General features: G+C 36.8%; 1 protein-coding gene across 3 annotated transcripts in view; it reads right to left on the bottom strand.

The window, feature by feature from the left end:
- The window catches only part of LOC150092634 (dyslexia-associated protein KIAA0319-like protein), a 511,769-nt gene that overhangs the window by 249,081 nt on the left and 248,176 nt on the right, over positions 1 to 14,512 (bottom strand). For all 3 annotated transcript variants that reach the window (XM_090414369.1, XM_090414371.1, XM_090414370.1), the window contains one exon: positions 8,019 to 8,176. In XM_090414369.1, the coding sequence (XP_090270495.1) occupies positions 8,019 to 8,176 (158 nt within the window). The remainder of the gene's footprint in view (positions 1 to 8,018; positions 8,177 to 14,512) is intronic.

The following is a 14,512-nucleotide window of genomic DNA, read 5'->3' as shown; positions in this document are numbered from 1 at the left end:
GATTACTTATGGTCCTATTTATAGTTCCATAGGTTTATAGTTCTAAAGTCTATTCTATTTATAGTTCTAAAGTCTTAGGAAGAAAGGTTAAGAGGGTAGAATATGTGCATTCCATATTCTTAGGATTTTTAGACCATCATTATTGTTAAGATTAGGGTGGTTGATAAGAATCTCACAGGCTTCATTAAATTTACATTCACACCATATTTTGGTGTGACGTAAACAACAGATGCTTTTCCGGTCAGTTCTATGTAAAGTGTTCAGGGGATGATCAGAAAGGCCAGCTTCACCATAGTTATTATATTTAATGTGCCGTAAAGACATTACATTAGAAAAAATGATTTATTAGTCAGTTATGATGTCTCTTCACGAATGTCCCAATCAATGACACAATCCTTTTACAAGAAAAATCCCCCCTCCCCCCAATATCACAGCACTCTTTGCGCATTAATTACGTTCTGGTTATTTTATGTGGCAAAACACTTTTTACCTACAAAAAAAAAAGGCACAGGCATGGGCTCACCATTATTCCCCCACCCCCCCATCATTAACTTTTACATGGAATATTTTGAGCAAATTGCTCTAGATTCCTCTCCTTTATAACCCAAAGTCTGGCTTAGATACATTGATTTTTGAATACATTGATGCTTTCGCTATCTGGTCCCATGGCCGCTAGACATTAGACGCTTTCCTCAGCCACCTAAACAAACAACATAAATGCATACAGTTCGCAATTGAGATTGAAAAGCAGAACACACTTCCATTTCTAGATATACTTGTCACACGTCTTCCTTCTGGCAGATTTTCCTTCACTATTTACTGGAAACTGACACATACTGGCCAATATATACACATAAACTCCTACCACCACTCAGCACAAAATCTAGGTGTCATTAATACTCTATAAAACAGGGCTTTGAAGATATGCTCCAATGAACATGCACTGAAAGATGAATTTAAAGTTATCAGCAATACTTTTCTAAAAATTGGTTACATCATCATCAAATTCCTGCCATGTACCCTCAAGGGGTGTACAGGATATGATAGTACTACATGAAAAATTTACATAATTACGAACTTCCTATCTACAATTTTCCTCCAAATCAGTCTGTTACTTGTCAAGACTCCAACATTATCACATCTTATATTTCTATCATCTAAGGCACTTTGTACCATATCAATCCACCTATATCTTGGTCTCCCTCTGGGTCGTTTTCCTGCCAACATGGCAGAGAACACTTGTTTTGCTAATCTTTCTTCGCCCATTCTGTTTAAGTGACCATACCACCTGAGATTAGCTCTGCTAATGCATTCCTGGATGCTGACAATGTCAAGTTCTTTCCTAATATCCTCGTTTTTAATATGATATTGCCATTGATGCCATCTATTCATGCCTCTAATCTTTCTCAGGACTCTCATATCTGTGGTCTCTAGTCTTTGGTCAAGTGTTTTACTTCTGACCCAGCTCTCAGATCCATAAGTTAAAACTGGTTTGAACACTGTCTTGAATACAGCTAATTTAGTGTTCCGACTAATTTCTCTCTTATTCCATATGAATTTATTCAATTGACTTCCCACCATACCAGCTTTGCTGATTCTGTTGTCTATTTCTATATTTAATTTACCAGTTTCAGTAAAAATCATGCCTAAGTAGCTGAAATGTTTTACTTGTTCCACATGTTCTCCATTCACAACACAGTTGACATTTTCAATGATTCTGCCTATTTTCATTGTCTTTGTCTTTTTATTGCTGACCTTCATACCATATCTATTACAACAGCTATTCATGATGATGATGATGATGACAAAATTCTCTACAAGACCAAAATAAAAAACAAAGATAAACCAGACTACAATAAAACTATAACCATTCCTTACATTAAAGGGATTAGATAAAATAAACAGAATACTATAGAAATACAACCTTAAAGCCATCTTTAAACCTTCTGCAAAATTAAAGAGCTTACTCAACTCATCCAAAGACCCACTCCTTCTGCTGGCTTACCCTGGAGTATACCGTATTTATTGCACCTGTAATCTACCCTACATAGAGGAAACAGGACACACAATTCCTATCAGACAAAAAGAACATAAATGACATTAAATATAATAACTATGGTGAAGTTGACCTTTCTGATCATGCCCTAAACACTTTACATAGAACTGACTGGAAAAGCACCTGTTGTTTACATCACACAAAAACATGGTATGAACGTAAATTTAAGGAAGGAAGCCTGTGAAATTCTTATCAACCACCTTAATCTTAACAATAATGATGGTCTAAAAACCCCAAGAATATGGAAAGCACATATTCTACCCACTTAACCTTTCTCCCTAAGAGTTAACTATAAATAGGACCATAGGCAATCCAAGATCTTAAATCTAATATAACAATTGTCATGTTAAATTAGGACATCATTGTTACTGTAAGAAAACTATCTATATGAAAGAATGCTTCTCTGATGTTATCTTAAATAGAATATTGCTTTGATGTAGTTTTTTTTTAATTAATTTAATTTAATTTTTATTTTATTTTCACTAGAGGTCATGCCAGTAGAATAACCGTTGATCAAATCATTGTCTCTTTAGCATACTGTGTGAAATGTCGTGTCGGGACAGTTCATTGTGGGAAAACTGATTGCTGGCAATTCATCGCAAAGAAAATTCATTGCGAGGAATATTCATCGCAGAGACTATTCATCGCTGGAAATTTAATCGTGGAGAAAATTAATCTCACGAGAATTCATCGTGGATACATGTGAAAAAAAATTTTTTTTTTTAAATTTAAGTATAAAGTTATTTATATTCTTTCTTACTACAGGCTCTGTAGATGGAATATTAATTGTTACAGAACTGGGATAGGATAGGATAGTGAGGGAGAAAGAGCACCATATTTAAGAATAGTTAGGGAGAATAGTTATATCCGACTAATATCCCGACTAATATCAATCTTAACATGTAGCTTTTAGCCTAGTGATTACTGTCTAGTAACCAGAAAGGATTATTAAAGATCTCAGATTTCTGACAACAACCAGCAGTTGTAATAATCAAGACTTAGGAAATAATATAAATGAGAAAATATACAAAATTTGCTCATTTGTAGTAATCAAATTTAATTTCAGTATGTATCAGAATATTAAAAGTTATCGGATAGAATTACTTTGGAAAAATAACGAATTCAAATAAAAAGAAGGTGCACACATGTTACCTAGCAGTATTTGTGTGTGTGATAGTTTGGAAGTGGTGGGGGGGGGGGGTAGCCATCAAAGACTAAATAGAATTTTAATTCTATTGTGAAAATTTTGGAAATAAAATTTCATTTTGACGCATGCCCCTATACATGTTTCAAATGATAAACTGTAGGGAAAGCATTGCTATTTATAATAATTTTTATAATGTAAATATTTATAATGTAATCTGTAGTTCTTTGCATTTCAACTTTCTTGGTTTCCTAGAATCATTCATTACATATAATGAATAAATGAATGGCTATTATGAAGTAAAACTGTTTTATATAACAGTAATCTGTTTAAGTGTTCTCGTTAGCATGAAGGATTATCGCACCTTCTAATGGATATGACAGTCGAATGCATTTGATATCCATGTTTTTTCAACAGGTGGTCTGACTCGTATCCAGGATTTGCTGGATGTCCTGGCTGGTTCGGAGGTTAACCCTGCAGAGGTCGTGGTCAAAAAATTGCAGCTTAGGTCGTGTGCATTCGAGAGATATATTCATTACTAGTATGTGCTGAAATACGATAAAACTTTAAAAAAACACTACAAATATAATACATGATGGTTTATTTATTTTCAGTTACAATCTAGAAATTATTGAAAAAAGAAGTTTGCAGTATCTCTCAGATACAATTTACTACCAAATATCACACACCTCTACATAACATGTGTTAAACCAAGCTGACTTCAATTTTCTAGCAAATAACGCTTTCAGCAAATTTTTCCTGCAATGAATTTTCCCTGCGATAAATTTTCCTCTCGATGAGTTTTCCCTGCAATAAATTTTCCCCAAGAGGAATTGTCCGTGAACTGTGAAATGTAATTCAGCTTGTCTTTGTATATTTGTGTATACTCCAGATGATGATCTTAATATGAAGATTGAAACGTCAGGAAATTAAAAGTTATTTATAACACAAATTATGGACTCTGTGTCCATAATTTGTCTAAAATGAATGCTGATCACCGATTAACACTAAAGGAAAAGAAGTAATTTGCCAGATGCTACAAATGACAGCATGCACAAGAAAGAAAGAAAAACCCTGTATCAATCCACTAGATCTTGGTCTTCCTCTAGCTCTTTTTCCTGCCATCCTAGCAACAAACATATTTGCTGACACTCATTAAGTCTTCCACTCCATTAAGTAATCATGCTACTTCAGATTACTCCACACACATATTCCTAAATTGTAACAACATTAATATCCTCATTTTTAACAGGATTCAGCCATTAATAACATCTGTTCATTCCATTAATCTTTCTCACAACTTTCGTAACTGTAATCTCCAGTCTTTGATCAATTGTTTTATTTCTAACCCATTTATTTTGATAAATTATGGAGACTATTACTGTGTTAAGAATAATTACTTTAACTTCCTAACATGTTGACCTTGATATTAAGGTCATCACATCTGAGGTAGACAAACAGAGACATGGAACATTACAATTCAAAACAGTATGCCAAAGTGACACTGATTTGATGAACCACTAGTCTGATCTCTGTTGATATGGTTCTATTGATAAGAAAAAAACTATATCCTACTAGTTTTTATAGCATGGCCACTGTGACCATACGTCCTTTATTTCGCCGCTCTGTCCTTCAGATTTATTTTTTTTCTAAAATGGCCATTTTGTCCTGTATTTTGTGAACTGAAATAGTAAAATGAATATTGGTATGCAGCACACGGCCCACAGAAACATGAAAGTGTCATTTCACCGGGACTTGCCAGCGGCATGGCATATATGACTGCATTGTTGATGTGCGTGTGTGTATATATTGTGCTTGACTGTGTGTGTGTAGTTAGAAGCATATTGTATGTTCGAGCAGGTAAAGCATAATATTGTTTTCGTTATTACATATTATTATTTTATAGAACCATTGTCATGGCACTCAAAAGAAAATGTATTTTCAACAAAACATTATTGGAGAAAGAATTTCCTTTCCTTAAAAGAGGAATAATAAATAGTGACATCATATGTAATAAATGTTTGGCAAATTTTAATACTGCAAACAGTGGCAGATCAGCAATTAAACAGCATTTACAGACATCAAAACACAAAGAAGCTGAAGTCAGAGATTCATTGAGTAAGTCGTTAAACTCTTTCCTTGTTAGCAAAATTTTCAATGACAAAATAAAACAGTTAGCACTAAAAGAAGCATCTTAGTGTTATCATTCTGTACAACATAATCACTCATTTCGGTCAAATGACTGCACTTCAAAATTAATCAAGGCGCGTTTTGACGAAAAGCATTCTTGTGCCGGAACAAAAACAGAAGCGATCATTTGTAATGTTTTCAGTCCATATTCTGTTGCCGTGGTTAGTTAATTGTTAACTGTTGTTGGACTGTTCTAATCATGGAAATATTAAATTGTGCCTGATTCTGATCAGGTATTTTTTATCCAATCAAGGTATCAAAGTAAAAGTTTTAGATTTAAAGAATCTACCTGGAGAAAATTGCAACAGACCACAGGGCTCCAATCCCTTATATTTCTGGCATTTGAGAACCGATTGGCAGAATTTTGAAGAAGTATCACCTCGTTCCTACATATTTTCCCATCAACAAAATTTCTCACCTGTTGCCATCTACAAAAGACAAACTGGCACCTCTATCATTAGCTGGCGTTTACCAGATGTGAATGTAATTTAACATACTTTGAACAAACAGGCCATTCTGTGGAAAAAAGAATGAATGAACATCAATATTACATCGAATACATGAAACCTAAAAAGTCTGGTCTGGCACAACATAGTATTGACACTAAACACAACATCCAGTGGGATAAATCTCATCTTCTCCATAGATGCAAGTTTAAATACGAAAGCCTTTTCAAAGAAAGTTGAGAAGCCCTTTTACATCAGCCAAATCTGAATTGAAATGATTGTCTCTCTTCCCCCAAAAGTTTCGGAGATTCTTATCTTATGTAACTATCAAAGAAATAGTTTTTAAGAATTATTTAATAATATTTTATTAATATTAATTTCTAGCACGCGGGAACAGTTTTTAATTGGTAATTTACCAACTGTTATGTATTTTGTATTCCATTCCTTTGTATTGCTTGTTGTCTACTGATGATGTACTGTTAATTTCAGTACAAAATATTTGTACCTTTATTTCATTAAAGTTAACACGTTCACTGCCACACTACTTCAGCATAGTCTGTTCCCATACGCAAGCAATTTCACTTCTTCACGGTCAGTACGGTAATCTCGTTGCTGGCAGTAAGCGTCATACGAGTATACTCGTAGTTGGCTTGTGCAGAGCATATACCATCTATGAATATACACAGTTTTGCTGCTAGCTCCACAAGCCAAGCATTTTCACTTCTTCAAGGTCAGTATGGTAATCTCATTGCCAGCGGTAAGCATCATACGAGTATACTCGTAGCTGGCTTGTGTAGCTCATATATGAACTACGAGTATATTCGTAGTTGGCAGCGAACGTGTTAATTACTGTGGTTCTCGTGTAATTTATTATTTATAGTTATGCCCACTACCTTTAAAGATAAGAGTCTATTAAGTAAACACCCATCATTTGTTTCACCTTATGACTTCTGCATATGGATTGCCAGCTTTTTGACTAGATGCATGCTACATCTGATGGTTGAGGATACCCTATTGTTCTAACTATACAACTAATGCTGGGATTCCACAGGACTTTGGTCTTTTGCCCACTCTCTTTCTTCTATATCACTGACCTATTCAGTTGACTACCAACCCAATATGCAGTTTTGCTGATGAAGGAAGAGATCACATTATAGTGTGCTCTCTTCCTTCTCATTCAACAATCATGTCTCACACAAATCACCACAATCACCTTTACTACCTTAAATTCTGATCTCATACTATTTTTCAATGGGTTCAGACAACCTTGTCAGTTTCAATGCCATCTGCATTATCTCCCACATAAAAGAACTATTTTCATCCAATCTTACTCTGAACAACACCTAAATCTCTACACAAAATGATATTTCATTTCTTGGGATTATTATCTATCATCAGACCACTCTTTGGCATAGGCACATTGCAACTATTGCTTTCTCAAAACCCCCAAAAAATTAAGATTTCATTTCTCTTTCACTGAAGTTACTTCACCTCTATGCAAAATCACAAATCTACCAAACTATTAAGATTGCAATTCGGCTGATTAATGACCTCTCATCAATTCACCCCACCAACTCACACAGGCACATAGTTTCTGCAAAGTTATGCATTTTGGACTGAAAGGATTACAAGCATTGTATTACATTGTATTACACTGAAAGATGCTATTACTTCTCTTTATAAGGCTTTGAGTCTGATGTAAGTGCTTTGTCACTGAATGCAATCAAGATGTATAATGGGTATTATTGTGTAAATGAGCCTCCCACAATGAGGCTTTATATTTCACATAGATTCTCATACAATAGATTATCTGTACATTCATCCATGTGATGGCTTTAAAAGCACAATAACACACCAAGTTTATAATCACTGCACTTCCAAAGTGCAGTGAGTATAAAATTGGAGCTACCCGATTAATTGAATGCTGCATAAGCAATGAATAATTAAGACATTACTGTAGTTCACAAGAGAAATCCATGATATTTTTATGGTATAAGAGGCACTCCTTTACCATCATTTTTGGTGATCATGAATGCATAAAAAATATCTAGTTTAAAAACAATACAGAACAGAAAAACTTCAGAGAATTTATGTACCTTAAATAAAGCTAAAATACAAGGAAAGTGGCATCTCACAAATATATATCTTCATTACAAAAAAAAAAAAAAATGGAAGCATTTACCTCCATATCCACTGATTTGTCACTATCTTTAATCCACTCCCAGTTCTTTATTCCTTTGTCATCTGTGCTAAGATTACCATTTAGAATGACTTCATTTTTAGGAAGATTGATAACAACAACATCAGTTCCAACATTAACCTTAGGTGGATAATCCATTTCTATTATATATGAAAGTAACAAATATTAATTTATTCTGCAAGCAGAAAATTAAGATAAAGCAAAATAAAAAAAATTTAACGTTTCAAAAATAGTATATTGTATTTAACAGAATAGTGGTTGAAAAGACATCACTGTTTAAGGAATTTAGTATGAGGAACTTCATTATTAATAAACAACTCCCGTCTCCACCAATCCACCAGCCGCAACTACCTTCATCATCTACACCAACGCCATCTACTGCCGACCACCACCACTAGTATTTTCATAAACAAACATCTATTCCCAAGGCAGGATTCGAACCCTGCAGCCTTTTGGCTGGAGAGCGGATATGCTAACCACTTGGCCAACCAGGCTGGCAGTGTGCATGTATACAATGCATTCAATGAGAAAAGGTGACAAGCTTGTGGGTAGAAGGCAAGAATGATGAGCAGGTGAGTGTAAAGTGTTGTGAAAAATTAACATAATAAATAGTTTACTGAGTTACTAATATTGTCAATGAGGCAAAGCATAAGTTTGCAGTTTGTAGATGTGAATACAATAGACAAAAGTCTACACTTGCAGGGCAGCAAAAAAATGCAGTGACCTGAATATAAACAAACCAAAATATTTATAAGGAAAACATTTCTTACTCTCCCTGAAAATCAAAATAATCTACAGGACTGAATACACTTGTTTGCATTATTCGTGCAAGCTTTGAAACTCACCTGTAAAACTCTGCTGTCATGGAATTTACTTCTGTTATCACATTCTTCAAATTCTCGCAGACAGGCTTATACGTTGGTTATGCATTATTAAAACACTTAAGGAATTGAACAACGTAGTTAAGGATATAAATTAAATTATACTTTAATAAATATTTTCCGATATTTCGGCAATGTCACATTGCCATCTTTTAAAGGAACTTACAAAAAAAGCACGTGCATGTAGGCACTACAAACACAGTAACTAGGAATGAAGCTATTGTTCTCCTAAAAGTCCTGATGGTGCCCTCTAGCGGGCTAAGTAGGTGTTCTTGGCAGTTGGGCTGAAGGTCTGCTGATGTAAGCCTCCCAAATTTGGGGCAGTCGCATACAACCAAATTTGTTGAGGTTTGGAGAATTTCTTAGGCCTGAGGCTGATTCCATAAATAGTCTTTCGTATTTGTATTTGCTACGGTGTATTACTGTAGCTTTCTTCCACCGTATTCTGTGGCGTGTATCCAGAGCATGGTCCGCAAGACCACAATGGCTGTACTTGTAAAACCGGATGTAGGCCTTGTGTTCAGAAATTCTGATATTCGCTGTCCTGCCTGTTTGGCCAAAGTAAGACAGATTACAACTGCAAGGGACCTGGTATACACCAGGTAGGTCTAGGGGAAGTGGTTGGTCTTTAGTGGAGCGGATAAGGGATGCCAATTTTCTGTAAGGTTTGTAACAGGAGGTCAGGCCATGCTTTTTTAAGATTTTGGTAATCTTTTCCGAGGTGCCTCGGATGTAAGGGATGGTGATGGATTTAGAGTAATCCTTGTTGTGGAGGGGGGAGGGGATCTGTGGTTTGTAAGTTCTAATATTTTTTGGACTTTTTTTGGGGGGTAGCCATTGGCTGAGAAAGTGTTAAGGATGTGATTTAGTTCAGTGTTTAGGGCCAAGTCATTTGAACAGATAAGTTTAGCCCTGTTGTATAGTGTTTTCACTACTCCATATTGTTGTGAGGGGGGGAGATTGTTGGTGAATGTATCTGCCTGTATGGGTGGGTTTTCTGTAAACTGAGAAAACCAAGGTTCCATTAGGCTGGCGGGTGACTAGTGTGTCTAGGAAAGGGAGGCTGTTTTTTTCCTCTTTTTCCAGGGTGAATTTGATTCTGGGGTGTTGGTTGTTTAAGTGTGTTAAGAAGGAGAGAAGTGTTTCAGAGCCATGTGGCCAAATAGCGAACACATCATCAACGTAGTGAAGCCATATGGTTGGTTTTTGTGGGGCAGAGGCTAAGGCTTTTTCTTCAAAGGTCTCCATAAAAAAATTGGCCAAGGGTGGGGAGAGTGGTGAACCCATGGCTGTCCCCTCTATTTGTTTGTAGAATTTTCCTTGTCAAACGAAATAGCCTGAGTTCATTGTGAACTGAAATAAGGCTGAGATATCGGGAGAAAATTTAGCTTGGATTAGCTCCAGAGTTTCCTTGAGTGGGACATTTGTGAATAAAGAGGAGACGTCAAAGCTGACCATTATGTCAGTATGTTGGAGTGTAAGGTTTTCTTTGCTGGCTTTGAAATGGGCTGAGTTTTTTATGTGTGATGGTGTGTTGCCAATATAGTGTGTGAGCTCTTTGGCCAAATGTTTAGCTAATTTGTATGTGGGGGAATCAATGCCATCCACTATGGGATGTAATGGCACATTTTCTTTATGTATTTTTGGGAGTCCGTAAATACGGGGGGGGGGGGGGTATAGAGTTAAATGGCTTTAATCTGTTGGTAACTTCTACAGGCCAAGAAGTGACTCTCTTAAGGAGCTTGTGAAGTTTTCTAATTTGAGAGTTGGTGGGATTGTAATTGATGGGGAGGTAAGTAGCCCGATCTAAGAGAAGAGCATTCAGCTTACCTGTGTAGTCCTTTTGGTTAAGGACTACAGTTGCGTTTCCCTTATCCGCTTTGGTGATAACTATTTCTTTATTATTCTTCATTTCCTGTAGAGCTTTATATTCTTTGTTGGATATGTTGGATTTTGGTGGGACTGCTTTGGAAAGGACACAAGCTACATCCAGTCTCACACTGTTGGCGACTTGATGTGGAAGGTGGCGGATTCTGCATTCGATCTGGATCATAATATCCTCACTGGGTATTTTTTTGGGAGCAATCGCGAAGTTGTGGCCACGTGACAGCTGTCTCGGGGACACAACCGAGGGGACAGCCATGGGTTCACCACTCTCCCCACCCTTGGCCAATTTTTTTATGGAGACCTTTGAAGAAAAAGCCTTAGCCTCTGCCCCACAAAAACCAACCATATGGCTTCGCTACGTTGATGATGTGTTCGCTATTTGGCCACATGGCTCTGAAACACTTCTCTCCTTCTTAACACACTTAAACAACCAACACCCCAGAATCAAATTCACCCTGGAAAAAGAGGAAAAAAACAGCCTCCCTTTCCTAGACACACTAGTCACCTGCCAGCCTAATGGAACCTTGGTTTTCTCAGTTTACAGAAAACCCACCCATACAGGCAGATACATTCACCAACAATCCCCCCCCCCCTCACAACAATATGGAGTAGTGAAAACACTATACAACAGGGCTAAACTTATCTGTTCAAACGACCTGGCCCTAAACACTGAACTAAATCACATCCTCAACACTTTCTCAGCCAATGGCTACCCCCCCAAAAAAAGTCCAAAAAATATTAGAACTTACAAACCACAGATCCCTTCTCCCCCTCCACAACAAGGATTACTCTAAATCCATCACCATCCCCTACATCCGAGGCACCTCGGAAAAGATTACCAAAATCTTAAAAAAGCATGACCTGACCTCCTGTTACAAACCTTACAGAAAATTGGCATCCCTTATCCGCTCCACTAAAGACCAACCACTTCCCCTAGACCTACCTGGTGTATACCAGGTCCCTTGCAGTTGTAATCTGTCTTTCTTTGGCCAAACAGGCAGGACAGCGAATATCAGCATTTCTGAACACAAGGACTACATCCGGTTTCACAAGTACAGCCATTCTGGTCTTGTGGACCATGCTCTGGATACACGCCACAGAATACGGTGGAAGAAAGCTACAGTAATACACCGTAGCAAATACAAATATGAAAGACTATTTATGGAATCAGCCTCAGCCCTAAGAAATTCTCCAAACCTCAACAAATTTGGTTGTATGCGACTGCCCCAAATTTGGGAGGCTTACATCAGCAGACCTTCAGTCAAACGGCCAAGAACACCTACTTAGCCCGCTAGAGGGCACCATCAGGACTTTTAGGAGAACAACAGCTTCATCTCTTCATTCCCAGTTACTGTGTTTGTAGTGCCTACGTGCACGTGCTTTTTTTGTAAGTTGCTTTAGAAGATGGCAATGTGACATTGCCGAAATATCGGAAAATATTTATTAAAGTATAATTTAATTTATATCCTTAACTACGTTGTTCAATTCCTTAAGTGTTTTAATAATACATTCTTCAAATGTTATAAGCACTCAAATCAGCCATCCTTGCAACCTCAGTTCCAACTGGAAACAAAAAAATCTGCTGGAGATAAGACAGGGAGTAAACAGTGATTTAGCACTATAAACTGCTTATGAGCCAGAAACATCTATATGTTAAGAGATGTGTGAGCAGGTGCAATGTCATGCAACAGATGTCAACAAAATTGTTCCAAATCTGGATGCATGCACTGTATTCCCACTGACAAACATTTCAATATCTAAGTAACTGATGATATTTGCTTCTGAAACAAGTTCCTTACTGGTTGTTATCGCTTTATGATTAAGGAATGCAATCTGGTTTTCAATACATAATTTTTAGAAACAATTCTTTTCTGATCTAAGTGATCACTATTGTGAACACTGTTGTTTAGGGATGGTGGAAGCACCAACCCATATCCTCAGCAAAAAAAATGCTGCATGGCAAACCAGGTTCACTATTGGCTGTTTGAGCAAAATTTCCACAAGTATTGAATATCCAAGTTTTTCCATAATCAAGCAAAACAGTGTGAAACAAACTTTGCACATATTTTTCTTTTTTTCCAAAGCCTAGCATACCTTATTCATTTAACTTGCTTACTAGTAAACTGCAAAGTTTGTCTATGAATTCAAAGCTGCAGGTTGCTTTCACCTGCTTAGAGGATTGCCTGCTGCATCCTGTCCTCTTTAAAAACACTTAAAACCATCAAAATATTTGTGCTCAGTATAGCACCCTCATCTCCATAAGATGTTTGTAGCATCTTGTGTGCTTCAGTAGGACTTTTCTCCAGCCCAATACAAAACCTGATACTGATCTCTCATTCCATTCTATTGTTTATGACAGTAATGTTAGATAAGTTGCTTTTCTAACATTACTTAAGGCCAAAAGATATGGGCTGGTGGAACTGTTAAGATAACATTTGTATACTTCACTAGCATGTTTCCTAGTGTTAGATATCTATTATTATGTGACATATCCATAGAGTCTAGGAGCTCACTGTGGGAGGACATTATACCACCTACACAAAACTTAATTTACCATCAACTAAACATTCCTGCATAATGAGTGAATATTTGAAGAGGAGGGAGGGATTGAGATGAAGTTATAATGTTTCAAATGTTATAAGGAAATATTTACCTCTAGCAAAAGCACATGTATCATCAAAAGAATAACAATATTATCAAATATGCAAGTGAAGAACCTGTATGTGAGTGGACAATTGAAATGTCATTATGCAGTATGCTGATGGCATTGTAAATGCTAAATAACAGCTGGGAGCATTTTTTTTTTTTTTTTGAATTCAGTCTCATTGTTGTTATGTTGTGTTTATAAAAGATGGGGTGCACTTGAATGCATGTTGAATTAGGGATTGCAGGATTGTTACATGAGAAAATAGAAATGATAAATCATGGAAAGCAGAACTACTGGGAGAGGACAAGTGAGCAAATGTGCAGGTATCCTTAATGTAAGTATTGTGAGAACCAGAAAGATCAGTGAATGCTGAATGTAATTTCTAAGGTCTGAAATCTGAATACACTACTTGGAAAGAAGTCAATAGTCATGGTATGATGCACCTTGCCCCCATGGGCAAGATGCAACATACCATGTAATGGTCACATGTTTGTAGGTATAAATTGTAGGAATACAAATATGCTTCCAAGTCAGTGCTGTGAGAAGAGAAAAATGAAGTTTGAAAGAGGTGTTGTGAGAGGATGCCATGTTGGGCCTATCTGTTCAGAAAATTGTTGACAAATTCTGCCATCCCAGGTCAACAATCAGTAATAACATTACTAAGATGGAGTACAGGGACTCAACTGCAAGTGCTACCCACAGTGGACAACCCACCACACTCAGTGAACATGACTGTAGGGTGCTACAAAGGATAATATGTAAAAACTACCATGCTTCGGTCGACATGTTGAATTGAATGCAGAGTTCCAGGCATTGAAACACGAATCTGTACAAGAATATTTAGAACCAAGACTCACAATATTGGTTTCCATGGCAGGACCACAATATGCAAGCCCAACATTACTTACCCAAACCAATATGCAGTATCATCTTGTGGCAAAAAGAGTGGGACATGGAAACTTTGAAAGCTGTGTTATGGAACAACGAATTGTGCTACACCCTCTACCAAGCAGATGGACAGGTTTGGGTGTGGTGGGTGCCTGGTGAATGTCTATTACCAG

This window comes from Typopeltis vanoorti, chromosome 25 (genome assembly GCF_054136105.1).
Source record: "Typopeltis vanoorti isolate ZY-2024b chromosome 25, IOZ_Tvanoo_1.0, whole genome shotgun sequence".
NCBI lineage: Eukaryota > Metazoa > Arthropoda > Arachnida > Uropygi > Thelyphonidae > Typopeltis > Typopeltis vanoorti.
This window is presented reverse-complemented; position numbering and strand designations above follow the sequence as displayed.